A 22,818-nucleotide genomic window follows, 5' to 3' on the forward strand; every position below is an offset into this window, starting at 1 on the left:
GTTTTTTTTTTCTAAATAAAGATTCATAATATTTTGAACATTCAATGAATTGACAGATGCACTTATGATTTACTTTAGCTATTTTAATGTAATTTACTTTTCATTACAATTTATTCACTTTAAATAAATTATATAAATTACCCCATAGATGTATTGTTGCGTATTTTACTCGGTCTGCCCCTTTTGATTGCCAGGATATAATTTGCCTTGATCATCTGCAAATTGCTCTAAACAATCAGCCAATGTCTGATAGTGGGAAAATGCTGTAATCTGCCAATACTGATTATTGCCCAATATATTGGTTTACCCCTACACAGAAACGATACAAAGCTGCAATGTTATGACTTTATTTAAAATTGTATGTCCCATGTCGACTTTTTAAATTGGAATAAAGTCTCTCACTCAGCAAACTAAATACTGGTCATTTCTAGAAAGAGATTTGAGAAAGACCATAAGGAGAAACATTACAGACTAAAGAGAAGCCGCCTCACAGCTGCATAACACTGTGGATAAAGTCTCCTTTAATGTGGATGTCTTGACAGATGGATTAAGAGTCCACCGTGAGCCAAGTTCAGGGAGAGAGGAGGCAGCTGCCCTCGTCTGTAAACCCAGCGGGAGTGCACCTGCGCTGGGCCACGAGCTCTGGGTTCATCTGAGATTTGGATTTTCAAGGGGTTTATGGATGACTGACACCCGCTTCGCTGTGTCATCACTTTGGCTGCTATGAGCCTACAGATCTTATTTATTGGTAACAGGGTGGAACAGAACAACTGCTGCAATTATTCTGTGTGTGTGTGTGTTTGGGTGTGTGTGTGCGAGTGTGTGGGTGTGTGTGCGCGTGTGTGTCCAAGCTTGCAGATGTTTCTTGGAGTAGATTTGCCATGATGTATCGCATCTGTAACCACGTGCATTGTATTTGTAGTCATGGATGTGTGTTGTGTGTGTGATCTCATTTATTACGAGATCACATTAGAAGGAAAAAATGTCTTGTGAAATAGCTCAAGTATGAGACACACGAAGATAAACACATTCGCCTTCTCTTGCTCTACTGATGCTGTTGATGAACAGGTGGCTGTTGTTTCTCATATGGTCTATAAAGATTTAAAACTGGGTCATTTTGAAACAGTTAAAATACATAGATCATTTTGTTCCCATGAGTTCTCTTTCCGAAAACAGTGGTCACAATAATCATTTTGATGATTTGTGATTTACTGTTTGCTACATTAAATCATAAAGAACATTTTGTGAAAATATAACCGTGATATCCTTAATAAAATAGAAAGATTAAAACAATGTGAGTAATCGAAATCCAACTTTGTTGCCCCTAGACTCAATAAAACCTGGAATTTAAAGACAGGGTCATAACTTCAAACACTCGACTTAATAGGGTGCGTTCACATGGCAAAATTTGGAGTGACAACCGCATTTACTTAAAGGTGTGAGTCTGGAAGGGCCTGTTCAGACAGCAAATTACAGACACAAATAGAACACTGTGTGTGTGAACAAGCAAGGCGCCTGTAACCATAGTGACAGCCATAAATATCAAAAAGAAAGATCTGTTGTATAGGACTTGATGTTGATATCCCTTAATGCATACTTGAGGCACTGATGAGACTCTGTGGGATAGTTAATTAAGTGACCCTCTGCCACACTACTCCTCAGCTCCTTTCTCGTAACTCAGTGCATGGCTGGGACGGTTGTAATTAACACTGCACCAACGCTGTGAATTTGTGCATTCCCATTGCCAATGTACTGGTAAAAAACTGCTACTGTCACAGCCCTAGCCACAACCTCACCACAGCCTGACCATACATGTCAACCTGTTTGACTAAGGCCAGAAGCCCCACTGTCGTCGTTAATGCAGGTTCAGTGGCAAACGGTGGCAACCTACCTCAATTACCCAACAACACCTTGACATGACCTAACATAAATCTCTAACGCCACAACTAGAGCTTCAGCTTTCCCGGAAGCAAGGTTATGTCGATGTTCTCCATGCCACTGGCTACCTCCTTCCTAAGCTGCTCTACCTGCTCTTTGTCATACCAACGACCTAGGCTCTTCACTGGCTTCTCGGAAACAGTTGCAATGGGTTCCTTGCCAATGTGAAAGGTCTGGTGGTCTGACAGCTTCCCCTTGATGATGGAAATACTTTTGGACTTGCTTGGCTTGATCTTCATGCGAGCTCCCTCAATGTTTTCCTGAAGCTTACTTAATAGCCGTTCAGTGCAAACCTTGATCGTGGTGAGAGTTGTTTGGTCATCCATATAGGCTCTGACTGGCGGCAGCCTCAAACCAGGTCTTATTCACTGTCCGCCAACTGTCCATCTAGAGGCCCGAATGATGACCCCCCTTGCCAGGGTGAAGGCCAATGGGGAGATGGTGCAGCCGGACTTGATTCCACTTCCAGCTGTTGTCAAGCTGTTGTGTACTCTGCTGTTGTCACACAGAGTTGGACGTCCTTGAAATAGGCCTTGACAAGGGTTGTGAGAGCTGCTGGGACTCTCAAGTAGTCAAAGGCTGTCCACAGGAGGTGGTGAGGGACTGAGCCAAAGGCATTTGCGAGATCCAGGAACACCACATGAAGATTTGTTACCTCCTTTTCGGTGACCTGGATCTGATGCCAGATGACACTAGCGTGTTCTACACAACCGGAGAAACCTGAGATGCCTGCTTTCTGGATTGACGTGTCAATCAAGTTGTTTCTTTGCAAGTATCCTACCAGCCTGTGAGCGACCACGCTGAAGAAGATTTTTCTCTCCACATTTAAAAGGCTGATCTGTAGGAACTGTCAATCTCTGCAGAGTCCTTTTCCTTACGAATAAGGATTCCTTCGGCTTTCCGCCAGGATGTTGGTATCACCTTCTTTTGCCACACAATTCTCATCAGTTTCCAGAGGAATCGCAGGACAGCTGAAGCGTTTTTGTAGAGCCTGTATGGAATTCCATTGGGGCCTGGAACATATGCAACCCTTACTCTACGCACGATTTGTTCTACCTCACTCCACTTGGGTGGACTGATATCCAGCTCGTGCTCTGGTGGGTTGACTGGTGGCATGTCATGTGGGAGTGTAACTTTTTTCTGGTGTCTGTCATCTGTGCAGGAGTTTTTCAGATGTTTTTCCAGGTTGGCCTTTGACACTGAGAGACTTCCGCTCTTTTCCTTTGTGAAGAGACTCTTCACAAATTTGAAGGGATCTTTGGTTGAAGCGTGATCTTGTTTGCTCCTTCCTTCTGCACTTCCTCAGGAGGTTTTCAGCTCTCCTCAGTGTTGCAAGCCTGCATTGAATCTCTTTCTGCAACAGGTTTATACCCTCCTTCTCCTCCACTTTGGCCTTCCTCCATTGCTTCATAAACAGCCTCTTCTCCTTAACTAGGCAAACTATCTCTGTCTGCCTTTTGGACTTGGTGGGGATTGAACAAGTAGCTTTTTTGTCTTCGACCACTCCAAATCGTTCCACGGCGTAGGCATAGATAAGATCGCCCATCCTTTCCAACTTTTTCATGGCTGTGTCTCTGATCCCTTCCAGTATGTTGCAGAGATCGGTGTTGGCCTCCTTCTAAATCATCTTGTTGCAGGCTTTTGGCCACTTGACTAATGGCCTTTGCCCCTGAATCTTCTTTTCTGCTGTTGATCGTGATGGGTTGGCTTCAGGTTGCCCTCTTGTGCCATGTTGTTCCTCATCTAGGGCAGGGGTGTTGATGTCCTCCAGACTGTGGTGTGTGTCCTGCTGCTGAACTTCTGTTGACTCTGCCTGCTGTCGATGCGGCTTCCCTGTTGACCCTTCTTAAGGCACCTTTTTTGCCATGGTGTTTCTTCAGGCTTTGGGTGGAAGTAACCTTTGTCCAACCACAAATGCAGTTCTGGAGCTTACGTCCTGCTGTGGCTGAGCCTCAGGTATGCTGATCATCAATCTCGTAGTCTGTTCCATTCTTGTGTTCATTACCGGGTTATCTGCCGATGAGCCATATTCCACCCCCGCTCTCGTTGGCTCAGGGGGTGTTTTTTTTAGAACTTTTAAAGAATTATTTATGCAATGGGCAACACTTTAATTATGTTATGCTTCCCATTGTGCAGAGAAGAATAAACGGGTGGTTCCATATGTAAAGTTTTAATCAGAATAAAATAATTAACATAAAATCAATGTCAGCAACTGCATGTTTTACCAAGCGTATATATTCAATACAAAACTAATCTCCATGAATCCTGGTGACGTATTGACATCTTGTGAAGCAAATTGTTATTTACAACATTATAAGCGTAAATTCAGAGCCTTAGCCACTTTATGCTCCCGCTCTATAGGTGGCACTGAGAGGATGGTTTGCAACCTATCGATGGTTTAATTCATGGACTAGACTAAAATAGAATATAGACTAGACTAGACAATAGACTAGACTAGAATGGATTATTGACTAAACTAGAATAGACTACAATTTAGAATAGACTATACTAGATCCTTTGTCAATGTATAGTACATTTAGCAGTATAAAAAACACAATGACATAACATACTACATTCAGGGCGCACACACACTATCCAAACCAAACCGCTCTTGGGCGCATTTGACCCCCAAAGCCTGGTTCGTTTGACTAGTGTGATCGCTCTGTACCGCGCCCGAGTGCGGTTTGGTTAATTGCGCCATGGATGGCTTGCAGAGGTGGGCTGGAACGTGGTTCACTTGGGCTTAATTTGAGCTTGATTCAAAAGAAGAGACGTCAATTGGGCGACCACTCACCTTTATCTGCCTTCATAAAAACCTTCTGATGCGTGCAGCAGGGTTACTTGAATGTCCGAGCTGCACACATGAAAGACCAACTAAGCAATGTGATGGCATGTGAGAGGGCTGTGTGTCATCGCGCACCAAATGACTCCAAATCAAAAAACACAGACTTAACATTACAATGGTTCCAGTGTTAAGAGAACACTTTCTTCCTACTTTGTTTAAAACATTCGCATCCTAATGACAAAAGCGCACCCGGGCTCGGATCGATAAAAGTGAGTGCGTGCTTCTTGGTTTGGTTTTGACAATATGAGTGTGCCCTCACTGCACAATTCAGACTGAGGTACTGCACATTATGAAATGTACAGTGATGCATTGATATTTATTTCTAAATGTGACTTAATATAAATGTGTCACATATTGTACTTGAGGCACGTGCATGGATGCTGCAGTTCTCTGTGGTGTTCTGGTGTATATTATCATGAGTAAGCATGAGTATGTGTGTGTCTTTAAAACACATTTCTGGAGGTATGTCTTAATGGTGTAAGGGTGAGGCACTGACAGCTTTGTGCACGTCATCCATTAAAACCTGCACAGAAATGGAAAAGCACTTAGACTGGATTGTTTGATCTTCTCCTGGCAGAGAGACACTGAGAGTCTAAGGACACAGGGAGAGAAACAGGAAGAGAAAGACCATGTATGAGAAAAGGAGAGAGCGTTGTAAAAAGCTGCATCTTGCTTTGATGCAGATTTAAAAGAATGTCCTGAGATGAAGTGATGACTTCAAGAAAGAAAAATGAGCGGAAGAAACTTCCACCATGTAATTGAACTTTCTTTTGAACACATCAGACATGTTTCCCTGAGGGTTCGCTTTCATTGGTTAAAAAGAAATACAGCGCATGTCTGTGTTGTGGTATCTCGCTTACCACATAGGCTTTAATGCAATGAGCACATGGTGCTTTGTGGGCAAAGTGAGTTCGAATCTAGCTTGCAACAACAACCATTTCCTTTCTTCTCTCTATTAAAATATAAACATACAGTCGATTTTTAAAGAAGAAAACATAAGTGGTGCTTACAGAAGCCTTTTGGTATTCAATATGTGACTGGTATACTGACAATGTAGATGGTTGTAATAATAGGGGGTTATGTTTATTCTCATAATCAAGTTCTTTACATGAATATTAAAACTAACCAATAGTATCAGATGGTGACCCTGTCTGTGAGTTCCAGGCTGAAGTCTCATAATCTAATAATAAGATTTGGAACATCAAAGTTTAATTTCCTTCACTGATTTCAATCTTTAACATGATCTTACTTAGTCAATGTTATATTTTCACAGAACATTCTTTACATTATGTAGGATGATTTTATTTAAATCACAAGAAAGGAATAATTTCTTTGACCGTATAGTTAAAAGCCTCTACAGTAGTGTCAGTTATCGATCTATGCAAGTCTGTTAGAGCTGTTGCTCTGTGCCAAGGGGGCACAGGTGGCTCTGGTGGTGCGTCTGGCCTGCGAGGGGACACCTGGAGGGTTCAATGGAAGGGCAGCTCTGAATGCGTTCGGTGTGTAAACAATTCCTGTCCTCTGAGAAGAACGGGACAATGAGACACGGAATGCCCCTGCTAATCGTCACTGCTGGGTAACCGGATCTGTGCTGTCTCTCTCTACAGCACAGAAGAGTCTTTGTAGTGTCCGCTGCCATTCTGAGAGAGGTATAAAAGGAGGATGAGGAGAGACAGTGGTGGATGAAGAGAGGGTAAATGATGGGTAGAGTGGAAAAGTAGGAGGAGTGAGGTGGAAAGGATGACAAGGCAGAGGATTATCACAGGTCTTAGGGTGACTGACAGCAGGGAAAAATTAAGACAATGCAGCTAGGGAAATAAATACACTTAGCAACTTTAAATAGATGGAGAAAGGGCTTATTTTTGAGGTCAAAGTAGGACTTTATTTTTAATTAGTATTATGTATAGTATAACTTTACATAACTTACAAATGTACTAGCTAGTAGTGGACGAGACCGCCTATAACGAGTCCAAGTCAAGACCGAGTCTTTGAAGGGTACAAAAACGAGTCGAGACCGAGTCTGTTGATTTTCAAATACAGTCGAGTTTGAGTCAAGACCGAGTCTTTGAGGAAGCAAGTCCGAGTCGAGACCGAGTCCTTTAGGAGTCGAGACCAAGACCATAAAAACATGTCAGTTTTTATATTCATGATTTAATATCACCCCAGTTAACAATCAACAGTTAGGCCTACAGACTAAGCTAGATTGGGAATTGTTTAGAGGAGCAGTCTTAACGTCTTAATATGGGCTATGCTTTTACTATCATTAAAAAATCCCTACCACATGCATTATCTTCTGTATATTTTTCTAGAGATAAATAAACGGCTCTGATGGGAGTATCTTTACCATGAGATGTCATTTTCAAATAATGCTTGTCAACATTGCATTGTATTATTATTGTTATGTGTTGTGTGTTTTTTTATATGAACATAAAAAATGCGCTGTTCTCGAGTCCTTCTCCTCTCACTGTGGTCCGAGACCGAGTCAAGACCGAGTCTTTGAAGAAACGAGTCTGAGACAAGTCCGAGAAAGCAGAAATCGGTCTCAAGACCGAACTCGAGTACTACATCACTATTAGTCAGTTTAGAGAATTAAAATGAAAAAAAAAATTATATGAAAAATGTACAGATGTCCGGACCTCTGTGACCTCATATCTGGCTGCGGCCATGCTGACAAACTGACCTTCTGCAACCTGTTAAGCAATGCTGGCAGTACTCAATCACCTGATTTTTAAAGCCAGCGTCTGCACGCACAGCATAAGGACTCAACTACTTTGATTAACCCTTGCATGTCCTGTTCTGAGTGGAAACCGTCTTGGAAAACCTCTGTAAGACCTTGGCCACTGTACTGTAACTGAGATGATCTAGCATACGGGGGAGTTGCGTCACCTGCTGTTCCCGCCCACTACGCTTGTCAGCGGGGCACAACAGCTGAGACCTATCAGACTTTTAAAAATAAATATGGAGCCAGATATGCTTTTTATTAAAAAAAAAATTTTATAACACATGATGCACATTAAACTATCCAACAGTATGTAAAAGTCACCATCCTTAGAAATATACAAAAGCAAAATGCAGCACCCACAATATTGCAGCAATAATATTAATTCACATCGCTAAAACATCATTTATAAAAAGCTCAACAGTGCAATATATAAACTTTTATTTAACTACAGTTCTAAATGTTTATTTCAAAATACCCAGACGTCACAGGCGCGCATTGAATCTTGGGATAGCCATCTATGGATCCTTTGTTTCAGAGGGAAAAAGGCCACATTTGGAGGCTTCAAATTGGGACAGCCTTCATCGCGACGCAGTGACGTCATTGGCCATTAAATACGGCCTTGGAAGGCCGCAGCCCCTGAATTGGGATGCACCACCTATTCATAGTTATAGCAGTGCTCAATCTTGTTACAGTATATCTAATATCTTTGTCTATACATAGATGTACTGTAACAGACTGTCAACTCCATAAGAGACAATTATTTTGATCTGTTCCTCACAAAAGAGATAGAGATTTCATTGGAGCTTGAACATTCTTCAAAATCTGTATTTTTTTGTTCCACAGACCAAAATAAATCATCTTTTGGAGAAACATTAGGAAAAGTTAAGGCTACAGATATTTCACTGTGAGATGAACTCTTCCTGTTTGAAGTTTCCTGGCTACTCCAGGTTTAAAGGAATATTCCATTTTCTTCAGAAAAATCCAGATAATTTACTCACCACCATGTCATCCAAAATGTTGATGTCCTTCTTTGTTCAGTCGAGAAGAAATTATGTTTTTTGAGGAAAACATTGCAGGATTTTTCTCATTTTAATGGACTTTAATGGACACCAACACTTAACACTTAACTCAACACTTAACAGTTTTTTTTTCAACGGAGTTTCAAAGGACTATAAACGATCCCAAATAAGGCATAAGGGTCTTATCTAGCGAAACGATTGTCATTTTTGACAAGAAAAATAACAAATATACTTTTAAACCACAATTTCTCATCTAGATCCAGTCCTAAAAGCGTCAGCGTGACCTCACGCAATACGTCATGACGTCAAGAGGTCACAGAGGACGAACGCGAAACTCCGCCCCAGTGTTTACAAGTGTGTTGGAAGAGGACCGTTCCTACGTTGTTGTATGTCAACTGATACTAATTAATGTCTTTGTGTCAGTTTATTGTTTACAATGGTCCGCAAATGTGCATTTTATATATGTAACACGTGACCTCCCTACGTCACTACGCATTTATGTTAGGTCGTGCTGGACCGGATCTAGACGAGAAATTGTGCTTTAAAAGTGTATATTTGTTATTTTACTTGTCAAAAATTAAAATCGTTTCGCTAGATAAGACCCTTATGCCTCATTTGGGATCATTTATAGTCCTTTGAAACTCCGTTGAAAAAAAACTGTTACGTGTTGAGTGAAGTGTTAAGTGTTGGTGTCCATTAAAGTCCATTAAAATGAGAAAAATCCTGGAATGTTTTCCTCAAAAAACATAATTTCTTCTCGACTGAACAAAGAAAGACATCAACATTTTGGATGACATGGTGGTGAGTAAATTATCGGGATTTTTCTTAAAAAAAAAATGGACTATTCCTTTAATTTCAAAATCTGTCACAGTGTTCATGATGATAAAATGTAAACAAGATTTGATCAGGCACAGGCAGTGAGATCCTTCTGCTTTACAGCAAAGATATTGGATATAACAAAATTGAGCACTCCTATTACTATGAATACAGGACAATGCAAAGCTCAATATGCCTGCTCTGGCGAGGGAAGTCCTACCTTTCAATTAAAAGAACCAATCATCAATCAATAAAGATTGCCAACCTGTGTGCATGCACAGTGACTAAAAAAACATTGGAAAAAAAATTTAAGCGAAATTTGAGTTTAAGAAACAAAAGTTATGGTGCAGTTTATGTCAGGTTTGATTGTAACTCATTTTTGCCCAAGATATTGAAAGTTCCTTAAAGGGTCCCAGCAGCAGAGTGAATGAAAAGAAAATAGGACTGAGGGAATAGTTTGAGAAAAATCACCACATAAAGTTGGGACTGGATCTCAATCATAAACTCATGAGAATTCAAATATCTGTCTAGAAATGTGCTCTGTGTTAATGCATGGCTCGCCTTGCCTGCAGGCAGTACAAGTTATATTAGGGTAATTAAATTAATAATTTAAATGTTACAACCTTTCGGTTGCTTTGAAAACCCAGTTTTGAAACGATATTGTTTTTCCACAGTCGAACACGATAAGGAGTTTTTACCAGTGCGCCGACATCACAGAGAATTCCGATTTGACACCTCTAAGATTCCGGAGGGCGAATCTGTGACGGCGGCAGAGTTCCGGATCTACAAGGACTTCATTTCAGAACGTTTCGACAATGAGACTTTCCGCATCAGTATCTACCAGGTGCTAGAAGAACATTCAGACAGGTAAATCTGCGCTCTGGTTTTTAAATTGATTTTTCTTATCATTTTAAATGACGTCATAATCAGATTATTCGTTTTTATAGCGTACACTGTAAAAAAAATCCGTAGAAATTGCAGCTGGGTTGCCGGTAATTTACCGTAGATTTAAATTTATGTTTTTAACTGGCAACATTTTGTTCAAAGTTAAATGAACATTAAACATTTACAAGTCTTTGTCTTTATAGAGTAAAACTAAAAAAACAGCATCAAGCAAAACATTCTGGGAAACAAAATCTGAAGCAAAAAACAGAAAAAGGTTGATGATGACTTCTGGTTCCCAGAATGCTTTGCATGAGGCTGTTATTGTATAGTTTTATTCTGTAAAGATAAATACTTGTTAATATTTAAAATTGATTGAACTTTGAACAAATTCTTGCCAGTAAATTACATAAATGTAAATCTACGGTAAATTACCGGCAACCCAGCTGCAATAACATTGAAATTTCTACGGATTTTTTTTACAGTGTAGAGGCCCATATGGAAACTACCAACACAATGTCATGGCAATTCATAAGCATTTTACAAGGTGGCTAATTCGTATTAATTCGTACAAGTACATCCACATTTGTATGTTTTTGTACAATTTGCTTTTTCCCTGTGACTCCGTGGTGGTGGGGTTTTACTATTGTTTTTTTTTTAATGAAAATCTTAAGTTTTTGTACAATTCACTTTGTACGAATTCACACACTAAGGCCAACTCGTAAAATACATACAAACTCCTGTGAGATCAGGCTGAAACTACAGCGTGAAACAGAACTCCACGGAAAACTTCACGGATTTCTGCAAAATTTGAATTATTTAAAAATAAAAACAATAATAGTAATACGAAAATCATTTGTATTTAATTCACTGTATTTATTAATGACTTTTCTAATAATTGGCTTATAGACGTTTTTTTTTAGCAAGAAGCAACAACATAAATGAGTAACAACAGAGTCCTTTTGCAGTAGTTCATTTCTGATAACAAAGAAAATAAATGATAAAAAGTAAATAACCTTCGTTCATATGTTGCTGGCGGCTCGTGACTCCTCATCCAAGGGGCGCTAATTCAAAATAAGTGTTTGGAGTATCATGTGTGGTTCCCTTTTCCAAAATATGTGTCCTGCGCGTCAAGAGACCTTGTGTGCATCATGTGTTTTGTCAAAATAAGTGCCTGCTGCAAACTGTTTATGATAAAAGAGACGCTCACGTTCACAAAATACACGCAAGACACTCCCTTAACATTAAACTCTGATTACACATGAGATTATGCAAGTATCTGGCAAACGCGAACGTCTCTTTTGTCATAAACCCTTTAGACGCGTCTGCAGCAGGCACTTATTTTGACAAAACATGTGATGCACACAGGATCTCTCAAAGCGCAGAACACATATTTTGAAATAAGGACAGGCTACATACTTGTTGTGACAAACTTCGCATCAAGCACCCTCAAAAAAAGAAGTCACCAGCCGCCACTGCTAACGTGTATCAACTGTATCAATACTAATGCATACAATGTTAGCTACAGGTCCTTGAAATCTTTGCCTGGCTGCCAAACCTCTCTACACAGTTATAATCCATGCTCATTGTCTCCCCTTGTCTTAAGCAAACCAAAACATTTTATTTTCAAGGTATTCGTTTCAGAGATCAGTAAATAAATTAATACAGACCGGAAGTTTACTTAGGTTCAGGCATGTAACCATGACAACGCACATGCATCCGATGAAGACGTCTATAACCGGTTGATAATAGTCTATACTTAAATTTACCAATAGAAGTGTAGTACTAAAAATGATTTGGGACATAGATTCCGTGTGGGCCTATGCCCATAGTTGTTTATGGGAACTGGTTAGGGAAACATGATTTCCTTGCCTGAGGTTTGATTCTCAAGGAAAATCCTTTCCTCTTGAGGGCTGTAATGCTCTCAAACCCTCTGGTTTGTGAACGTTAAACACTTTTGATTTGTGTTTCCTCTCTCCCACACACACACGCACGCACAGACGCACACACGCACGCACACACACAGCACTCGCTCTATGTGACGCTCCCAATGCAAACTTTGCGCTCGGACCACACTGTGTTTCCTATTCCAACCCGGTGGTTTCCATGTCAAAGAATCAGTTGTGAATCCGCAGGGTTCCCTTCACCACATTTTCAGAACCTACTAGAATATCAGGCCTAACTTGAGCTGTGAATTGGGTTCAAGAACATCCACAGTAGCTCCTCCTACATGCTGTTCGACCCCTCCTGAAGGCCTCTGTTGCTGAAAGGTCTGTGGGGAACAACACGCCCCATTGTGTTCCCATCAGGGAGAGACACAAACAGAGGCGTCATGCCCATTCAAACTGAGGGGGCACCTGCCCCCTTGGTTTTTTTGAGCCAATGGATTTTGAATCCAACCTTAAAATCAAATAAACGTCCATTAATCTGTTATTTGACTTTTAATCTGTTTAATATGCACAATATTATACATTCTGTGCTGCATCCTTGTCACTTTTCGGATATTTTCGCCGTTTTGATAGTGTTCTGATCATGTTACATTACTTTTATTTTGGCGGCAGCTGGCGCTGCAGTCAGAGCGCAGTCGCAGACGTCATCAGCGTCTGGCCGCGCTCACGAGCTCTCTGCTGTTGCTGGCTTGCTGCTGCATTTTGCTGCATTTGGCTATCTGAGGAATTAAAACGTGTTAGAAACGCTCACAACATTTCCAAACCCCAGTACGGTAATGTGCAGTTAACCTTCTCTGTGTAGAACATGTCTGGTTTTAAATGTGACCGTCTCAACGTTATATTAGTAGAGATTCATCTTCTTGGCACAACGCCAAAGTTCACCAGAGTTCACGCGGGCGCGGAATCTCACATGCTTACATGAGGTAAAATTTAATGCAAAAATTTAATCCGTTCCTCTAATAATTTTATCTAAACATATTTTTTTAAATCATTATTGAACATTAAACTCAATCACGTGGCTATAGCTTATGTCATTTTTGTTGTTTATATACTTTATGGATTTAAAATTACATTAATTTTATATGAAAATGTAGTTGTTGTGCAAAATGCATTAATGACACAATTAAACAAGCCATTAAGACTTAAATAAAACATGCCGTTTCAGATGTGAATATGATGCAAATGTGTCATTATTCCGATTGAATATTTGATATTAAAGTTAGTCATCAATCTTATTTTGGAGGTTTTTACATGAAAGCGGGGGTTTTCGGATTGTTAGAAATGTAAGTGCCATGGAAAAGACTGAAAGCGCTATAATATTTCGTTTGATGTCTGTGTATGCACAAATTTCTGTGAGCTGTTGACACTGTGCCCCCTTAAAAAAAATTGGTGCATGACGCCCCTGGACACAAAGACAAAAATGAAGGAACAAACCGGAGGAAGGAACTGGACTAGAGTGGCTGGTATTAAGAACAGGTGTTCGGATAAGATTTAGGTGGTCAAGATACCAAAACTTCAGTAGTAGATAACAGTACAGCTAAAACTTGTGACACTGTCTGTAAAATCCAGACGTAAGTCTCATAATCTAATGATGAGTTTAGGAGAATCTAAGCTTTATTTTAATATCTGATATTACCTTACTCAGTCAATATGAAAGATATCAAGGTCAATTTCAATTTTAACATGTTATAATAAATTATCTATATGGTATTTAGAGCTAAAACTTCACATACGTACTCTGGGGACACCAAAGATTTATTTGACATCTTAAAAAATTATTGTGACATGTCCCCTTTAAAGTAAGTGAATCTGCCAGTAATAAAGGCACAATATGTAGAATTTCCACCTAGAGGTTGCTATTACACAATAACGGTACATTCACATGGGGCGAAAGTGGTAACGCTTGATGAAAGGCCTGTCTAAAGAGTGGCCAACAGCCAATCACAGTGGCCGCATCACATGCTCCGTTTTGCATAAACGTAATTGGCTGGCTCACACTATGTTATTTGCATAAGGACAATCTGGTTGGTTGACGCACGTGTTGGCGCTTGAAAAGTTGAGAAATGTTCAACTTCTGCCACGAGCAACGGCAGTGACTGACGTTGACGGATCCACAATTTTGTTCGGCAATGCATGACGTCACCCATTAAAAGTAAATGAGAAGTGTTAACGCTTATGCCCAGTGTGAATGTTATTTCATTGTAAAAATTTGCTGTAGTTATGCGGCTGTTTGCCAGTAACTTACTTAAGATTTAAATTTATGTTATTTACTGGCAATAGTTTGTTCAAGATTAAATAAACATTAAATAAGTCTTAAACTAAAATAACAGCCTCATGCTACAGGTGAGCCCGATTTATGCCAGTTTCAACAACAACAATAAATAATAACACTACAAATAAATGGCATATGACATAACTTCTATCTATTCATAGTTTTGTTAAATATATAAAGTTTCCACTCTTAATTTGATTCAGTTTCGTAGCTCCGACTTACCCTACCCTTGTCAAAATTAAACATTAAATATGTTTCTTCAGAGTTTGTTCCGCATTGAGTAAGACATCTTTTCACACATTAAAAAATGTGTGTTGAAAAACTGTTCTCCACAATAATAAATCGGATATAAAAAAAAATTTGCTCTTTGATGATTACTGAGCCTCTGAGCATTTTATCTCTGCACACCTTTGCATGATGTTCTGCGAACTGACAGATACACTTGATTATGATCAAAGATAAAGGAATTGATAAATGATCTTTAACCAGATGCTCCAGGGGAAGTAAAGGTGAGTTCAAACATGTTGGATTATAATAAGTTATTTTATTATTTTTCCCTTTGAACGATGGTGTGATTTAATTTGACAAAAAATGAGAGCTACACCTGTTTGAAGTTGATAGAGTCAACAAAGAATTTTTTTTTAAAATCACTGCATCCATCCCTTAAAATCACTGATATACCTAATAGATTTGGTACACACACAGACACACAGTCAAAAACAATGTCGAGGGCACTCGATGCGAAGTTCATCACATCATGTATGTAGTCCATTATGTGTGTGGTTCGTAATTTCAAAATATGTGTTCTGCGCGTTGAATGAACCTATGTGCATCATGTGTCTTGTCAAAATAAGTGCCAGCTGCAGACGCGTCTAAAGGGTTAATGATAAAAGAGACGTTTTCCAGATACTCACAAATTCCGATTAAAATCCACATGTATAGCCTGTCTTTTGCCTGTAGCTCAAAATTGCGCATTCGGACACTTTTGGACAGCACAGGTCAAATATGTTGAATGCTTTGCCCACCCTGTATTATACAGGCCCACCCACTTGTACATTTCTGGCTACACCACTGATTCTGGGAACCAGAAATCCTCATAAAACATTTTCAGTTTTTTTCCTTTAGATTTTAGTCCCCAGAATGCGTTGCATGAGGCTGTTATTTTAGTTTTAATCCGTAAAGATAAAGACTTTCTACAAAAATTACAATATCACTGACAGCTTTTTGCCAGTAACTTACTGTAGATTTCAATTTATGTTAGCAAGCTTATTATGTTCATGGATGAAGTGTTGTTTACCTGTATGTTTGATGTCACATTTTACCTGTCACATTTTAAGTCATTGTAATGACTCGCCTGCATGCCACAACAGCTTTGTGTTAGGTGCTGTTTAACCAAAACTTCCACGATTGTCCACTCGTGTTGCCATAGTTTCACCGGAAATTAAGGATTGCGCAGATATTAAGTCACAATGGATGCACCATAATTTAAACAGGATTTCTCTGTATTTACAAATCCTTAGGTTTATTTTCAACCCAGCGTTGGGTCAAAAAGGGATGAGCTCAGCCCCTTGGGTTCTAATTTTACCTATGCTGGGTTGTTTCAACCCAAAATGCTGGGTTGTTATATTAAAAAAATATAAAAAACTTCTGAGCTTGTTTTTTTTAAACTAATACTGGGTTGAAAATAACCCAGCATTTTTTTAAAGTGTAGTATGACCTCTCTCTGCACTAAACACATCTGGAACTCTTTTGAGGAGAATAAAGTCAATAGATTAGAATTAGACATTAGACAATTTAATTTCATTTAGGTTTTAAAGGGCCTGCAGGTTCCTGCTATAAGGGGAGGTCAGGCTGAACACTTGACTTTTCAGATTATAGTTATGTGCTGTTTTTTATTACTCCATACAAATTTCAAGTAATACCAATGCAAAAACAAAAAAATTGTATCTATTGGCATGGTGTGGCCTTATATAGGGGTCGGTTCACAATTTGCGTGGAAATTACCATGCGGAAAGTGCAACTGGCTGCAGTGCCTACACGCGGGGAAAAAAGAGCTCTCTATTCTCTTATCATCTACATTCAAAATAACGTATTTGTATGCGCAAAAGACATGAAATTACTTTTGCACAGTACTGTACTGTATATCTGGGATGGCATAAGCGTAAATTAGTAAAATTATTTTCATATTTGCATTTCAGCTATTCATTTAGTGCCAAACAACATTTTGACAAAGAAGTGCATTTGTCCGAGATGTGGGTGCTCTTTATAAAGCATTCAAAATAACTCCTGTGTGTATGTGAAGTCCCACGTGCTCAACTCTTTCTCTCCCCGCAGTGCATTTGGTCTTCCATTCTCCTTTCTTCACACTCTCTTCCCATCTTGCTGTAAATTCCTCAGTTTGATTTAGTGCAGGGCAACCGCACTGTGAGATCAGCAGCCGTTTATAAAGCCATTATTGTCAATTAGAGAAATGAACTGCTCCCCAGTGCTTCACCATCTGGAACCAGCGCTCTATCCATTCCCTCCTATTTCTCAGCGAATTTCATTCACTTTCTATCTTTCTTACTATCTACAGTATCTATCTATCTATCTATCTACACTCTTAAAAGTTACGTAAAAAAGCTTTAACATCCAATTAATATTTCAAAATAAAAAGGTAAACAAAAATAAAAACTTTGAATGGTTCTTGGAGGAACCAAAAATGGTTCTCCTGGCATTGTTGTGAGGAAAATTTTAAGCACCTTTATTTTTTAGAGAGTATCTGTATTTGATGACCAGCAATGTTATCAGCGGGATCATCTTTTCTCTCTCTCTCTCTCTCTCTCTCTCTCTCTCTCTCTCTCTCTCTCTCTCTCTCCATTAGAGACTCGGATCTGTTCTTGCTGGACTCACGGGTGATCTGGGCAGCAGAAGAGGGTTGGCTGGTGTTCGACATTACAGCCACCAGTAACCACTGGGTTCTGAATCCAGGCAGGAATCTGGGCCTTCAGCTAGCTCTAGAAAGTTTGGATGGTAAGTGGAGACACACCGCAGATAAGAAAATATGTCCAGTGGGTTGCTTTGGAGAGACTGTACTGTAAGTGCTTGAACCCACACTGCGCTGTTCAGTTCAGTAAATGTTTACAGTTTCTTCGAAGGGTAATTTATTTTATTGCATTTAAAGGCCATTTAAAGACAAGACATACAGTACGAAAGTCTAAAAGATTCTCATATTACTAATCATATAGTCAGCTTAACTGATTCAAAGGCTTTATTTTTAAAAATGACATTTTCAAAGGGTGTATGATTTGAGAATGTGTCAGAAAGTATCTTGTGTGCTTGAATGAAAGCAAGGAATCCTGACTGTTAGTAGCAATGAGTTACTGTGACATGTGGATTGTTACAATATTTTAATATGATAAGAGACTTTGAAATGAATAAATGTAAAATATTTCCCATCCCTGTTGTCAGAAAGTTTCTTTGTTTAAAAGTTTTCAGTATCTTACAACCGTCTGTTCTTACAAATTGCCAGGTGCACAGACTGTAGCTTTTAAATCGCAGGTTTTCAGCGTGATCTCAGACTTTTGGACCCCATTGTATATATAATCTCGAAGGCAACGAACCAGTCAGATGCACTGTATACATGTGAACCTAGCCAACCACTAATGGAAGTAATGAATCAACCATCTTTAGAAATCAAAGACAAAAAATTATCTCTCCTAAACTGCAGCGACACAGACAGCATTAGCACTTATGATAAGTGTGAAGCGAAACCGAGACCAAACCAGAGGGTGTCGAGACCAAGACAAGACCAAGACTTTAAGAGGCTGAGGCTGAGATCAAGACAAGGCCAAGATCAAAGTCAGACGAAACAGAGACAACACCAAGACAATCAAAAAAAATATGGTGTTTTAATCCATGGTTAGGGCGAATATGGCCACTGTCTAAATTACACTAAGGTACAAAGAGCGTACAAAAGTTGTGATCTTGATGGGCAAAATTACATTTTTTGACAAACAATATAAAATTTAAGTGAATTTGTATATAAATCAAGCAAAACACTGCCAATGGGGCAAGCAAAAAATCTTGAACTTTTTTCTTAAACACTAAATCAAGAAAAAATTGCTTACCCCATTTGCAGATGTTTTTACTTTTTTCCTCATCTTGATTTAAGAATTTTTAGATATTTGTACTTAAAATAAGAGACAAAAATATTATAAATACTTTTTTTTCTTTTTTGTAGTTCTAAACGAAGGTTCGAGAGGTGCCTAAACATTCAGGCCTCCGGGCCCAGCTGCAATTTTTCTGGCATCCCTCCTCCTCCCCATCTCCTCCTTTACTGCTCTCTTTCTTCCTCTGTGCAGTTCTGTTGCAGGGGGGCTTGAACTTGGGGCTCGAGCCCGGCCTCAGGTTCGCTCTCTCTGAAGGTTCAGAGCTCAGCTGCAGAGCTCCCTTCGAGGACAGCAAGCCAAGTTTGTTTACCATTAATCATTAACTCTTTCGCCGCCAGCGTTTTTAAAAAAGTTGCCAGCCAGCGCCAGCGTTTTTCATGATTTTCACAAAAGTTTAATGCCTTCCAGAAAATGTTCTTCTTTAAATATATAATCATGCAATATACCAAATGAAAGAACAGACCCTCTGCTTTCAAACAAAAAAAAAGTTTCATCCTACCTTCAGTAGTTCTTTTGTAATCAGCTTTTGAATATGGGTAGGTTTCTGCAAAAACACCACATTTTGGACAAAAAGCAGAGATAATTCCACGTAACGTTGGCTAAACGACTGATGCATATAGCACACTTAACTGGAAACACTTCAGGAATGTCGAAGTCATCTTCTGATTTATTAAAATAAACGGATATCTGGGAGACGCGATTGTCGCAATTCTTTTCGGTCCTCCGGGAAACAATGCTTTGTAAAGTCGTGTTTACGTGGGTAATAATGAGCAGTTATCATGATTAGCTAATCATTGGATTCTCAAAAAATATGCGAAGTTCATGGCATAGACTCTCTAAAAGACAGTAAGTGGGGTCAAAAAGAGATATTTTGACCTGTTTGCCAACAGGATTTGGGAAGAGTATTAATTTCCAAGCCTAGACTCTCTGGCCGACCGTTTGTCAGCAGCTGGAAGGATTCCCTGCAGATCCAATTGTACTAGTTGTAGGCCCCCTTGTATCGATTATGGATCAAGTTAAAGCAACACTATGTAGTTTTTTTACCTTTAAATAATGTCTCTAAAATTATTTCAGTGATAGAACAACTTTTAACTGGACAAGCTGTACTGTTGCTGCAACCTGAGCAGCCTCCTAGCTGCTACAAGCACACTCTGAAAGTGGCGGTGGAGGGTAGAGCACACAGCCCCGCCCCTACCCCTGCCTGCAGAAGAGTGTCTGATACCAGGCACTGTTGTGCTTTTCAACCACATGGGGGAGCTGTAAGTCATTTTTACATGGAAACTACATAGTGTTGCTTTAAGTATGCTACCTAACTTAGAAGGGGATATATCATATGCGTATGTGGGCAAACATGAAACAACCGACGGTAACAACACAGCTGGACGATTTAGTCTTGTATTTGGTTGTATTCGAATTGCTTGTAGGTATAAAAAGTGGAGAGATATGCTTCAAGCAGATGTTTACTGGGAGCATCCCATTGGTGAGTAATGTTGTTTATTTAGATGCTGTTTGGTTGTGGCTGGTTATTTTAATGACTGCATAGCAGTCTGTTGTTGTGGGGACAATCCACACCCGACACGTGACGCTAGGCGAAACAAACTCTGAGTGGTTGTTTGACATGTTTGGTATATGTACCAAATGGTACATATTAGGACCTTTTCAAAAGGTACCGTCCCAGTGACAACTTTTGTACCTTTTTTTCTAAGAGTGTAGTTTAAACCAACAGTTGGGTTTGTCCATATTACCGACCATAGGTTATAATAATCCAGTATTTAGTATATAGAGTATATAGTGTCTTCCTCATATGAGGAATATCCAGGCTAAAGTCTTATGATCTAATGATGAGATGAGGAGCATCAAGCAGACCTGTATGTGTTTTGTAACATAGCTGCGCAGACAGGTATGCTATCTGTCTGTGTCTACATTGTGCAAGATTTTAAAGGTTTAAGTGTTAGAATGAAAACAGTTGAGGTGTATTTTGGGGCTTGCGGAGAGCCGAACACTTGTCGGGACACGCTTGTGGGATGCTTGCACTGTCGCCGTAGGCAACAGGCAGCCCAGCTTTACATCAGCGCAAAGACAGAGATAGCATTTCTTCCTCTTTGTAAGGAAAACATAAAAGCTCGTCCAGACAGTCTGTAGGTAAAAATAGTCCATAATTACACAGGAAGTATTAAAGATGTAAGCCGATGAATTATCTGAGTAAGGCACAGAAAAGTGTCCTTGAGATTAAATAAAAACAAACCTGATATTCTTGGAGAACAGACACACACTTTTACACAATTCACGTCATTTACAATAGTGACACTAATGGACACAAACTAAATACTCAATGCCAAATTTATTAGGCAATAGGGCCCGTTGAATTATATTTAGGAGTGTTTTGACAATCTCTTTAAAGAACTGATTTAATGAAACACAAATAATCAGCCTTGCGCTATAGATGTGAAAAACGATTTCCAAGGGGCCCATAAAACTTGTAAGCTCTTTGACTGTTCTTCCTGCGGGATTGGTCAGCGTTTCCATTAAACAATTCCAATGTTTTTCTTCAGGTTCAGCTCTATGAAGAAATGTTTGATGGTTCGTACCATACGCTAAATGCACCGTGTCTGTTGCGTTTGACGTACAGTACAATGACGCAAACGTCTCTCTGTCTCCCCCCGCAGGTCAAAATGTGAATCCATGGGTGGCTGGGCTGGTGGGTCGAAACGGCCCCCAGAGCAAACAACCCTTCATGGTGGCCTTCTTCAAAGCTACAGAGGTCCACATCCGCAGCATCCGCTCTGCGCAGGGTGGCAACAAGCAACGCAACCCCAACCGCTCCAAAAATGCCAAAAGCCAGGAGGCACTGCGTGTAGCCAACATTGCAGGTGTGTATGTGCTAGAAGGTATTGACTGTAGAGAAGGTAAAGACAGGACCAAAAAGACAAATGCATAGGAATAACAATGAAATTGGAAATATAAAGCAGAAAAGGTTCAAACTGTGGTAAATCCATCTCTACAAATCCATGGTAAAGTGTTAAGTGATGTCAACTAAGCTGTCTTTAAGAGGTACCCAACTGTTAAAGAGAAAATTCACTCATTAAGAAAATGTGAAATTCACCCATCATCACCCTGACAGCCTTTAAATCTCCATTCTGCACACGACAACAAACTTGGTGTTTAAACCTGAACACAAATGCAAGGACATTTTTGAGTTTTGGTGTTGGAGGAGCAGAATACTAAAAGAAAAATCAGAATATACAAATGACATGGTGTGTAAAAAAGGACACAATGTAACATATGTATGCATATTAACAAGTTTTACCGGTTATGAAAACATGAATTAATAATTTTTTATTAGTGGAACTGAAGGTTGGATTAAACTTGAAATCACGCGACCAATCACGAAGAGCTGTGTCGTCATCAGAACTCTGTGCAGCGCCAGCTCAAGTCGGACAAAATTACTAACCGGCATGGGCTGACAGGATCATGACAACAATTTTTATTTTATTGGTGATCTGTTCCTTTAAGGCAAAGGAGTGCCATTTTTAGGATAAAATGTCTGTGAGTCAGAGTTTGTGTGTCTTCATGTGTTTCCTATTACTGTCGAATTCTCTGCAGGTTAATTTTCACAGTAATAGCATTACAGTGTTAAATGGATATTAAATCAATTTGATTCGATGCATTGCATTGCATTGGTATGAAGGTCACAGGGACAGCCGGCAGCTTCAGTGACCTTGTGTTTGTCTCGCAGCATTTTACAACAATCCTCTCTTTCTCTCTCTCTCTTTCTCTCTCTCTCTAGAGAACAGCAGTGCTGATCAGAAGCAAGCTTGTAAGAAACACGAGTTGTACGTTAGCTTTCGGGACCTTGGATGGCAGGTGCGATGTTCCTCTCTCTCTCTTAACCTTCAGTTTTCTTTCTAAGATGCTCTGTTTAACCAATGTAAGCCAAACTACAAGGCTAGCAAACTATTGGATATGAGGTTTAATTGCAGAATGAACAAGTGAATATATTTAATATTACTTTCACTTGCTTTTATTGCCTTCTTTGCAATTAGTGACACTTACTGTATACCTAAAGGTTTCCACCTAGTAACAAGTAATAAATAAACTATTAACAGTGCATCATAAATCAAAAGCTTGGCCACCTCAGACTGGTATGAACTGTTTTTTCCAGTAATTTTCTTAAACTGCACCCTTTATTCTTTAAAGGGACAGTTCACTTTAAAATGAAAAATC

The 22,818-nt window shown here is 39.5% G+C and overlaps 1 protein-coding gene across 1 annotated transcript in view; it reads left to right on the forward strand.

The window, feature by feature from the left end:
- bmp7b (bone morphogenetic protein 7b) overlaps positions 1–22,818 on the forward strand; it is a 62,509-nt gene that overhangs the window by 33,228 nt on the left and 6,463 nt on the right. The window contains exons 2-5 of the mRNA XM_065286339.2: positions 10,015–10,207; positions 17,307–17,455; positions 21,261–21,464; positions 22,382–22,458. Coding sequence (XP_065142411.1) covers positions 10,015–10,207; positions 17,307–17,455; positions 21,261–21,464; positions 22,382–22,458 — 623 coding nt within the window. The remainder of the gene's footprint in view (positions 1–10,014; positions 10,208–17,306; positions 17,456–21,260; positions 21,465–22,381; positions 22,459–22,818) is intronic.

This window comes from Paramisgurnus dabryanus, chromosome 21, assembly GCF_030506205.2.
Source record: "Paramisgurnus dabryanus chromosome 21, PD_genome_1.1, whole genome shotgun sequence".
NCBI lineage: Eukaryota > Metazoa > Chordata > Actinopteri > Cypriniformes > Cobitidae > Paramisgurnus > Paramisgurnus dabryanus.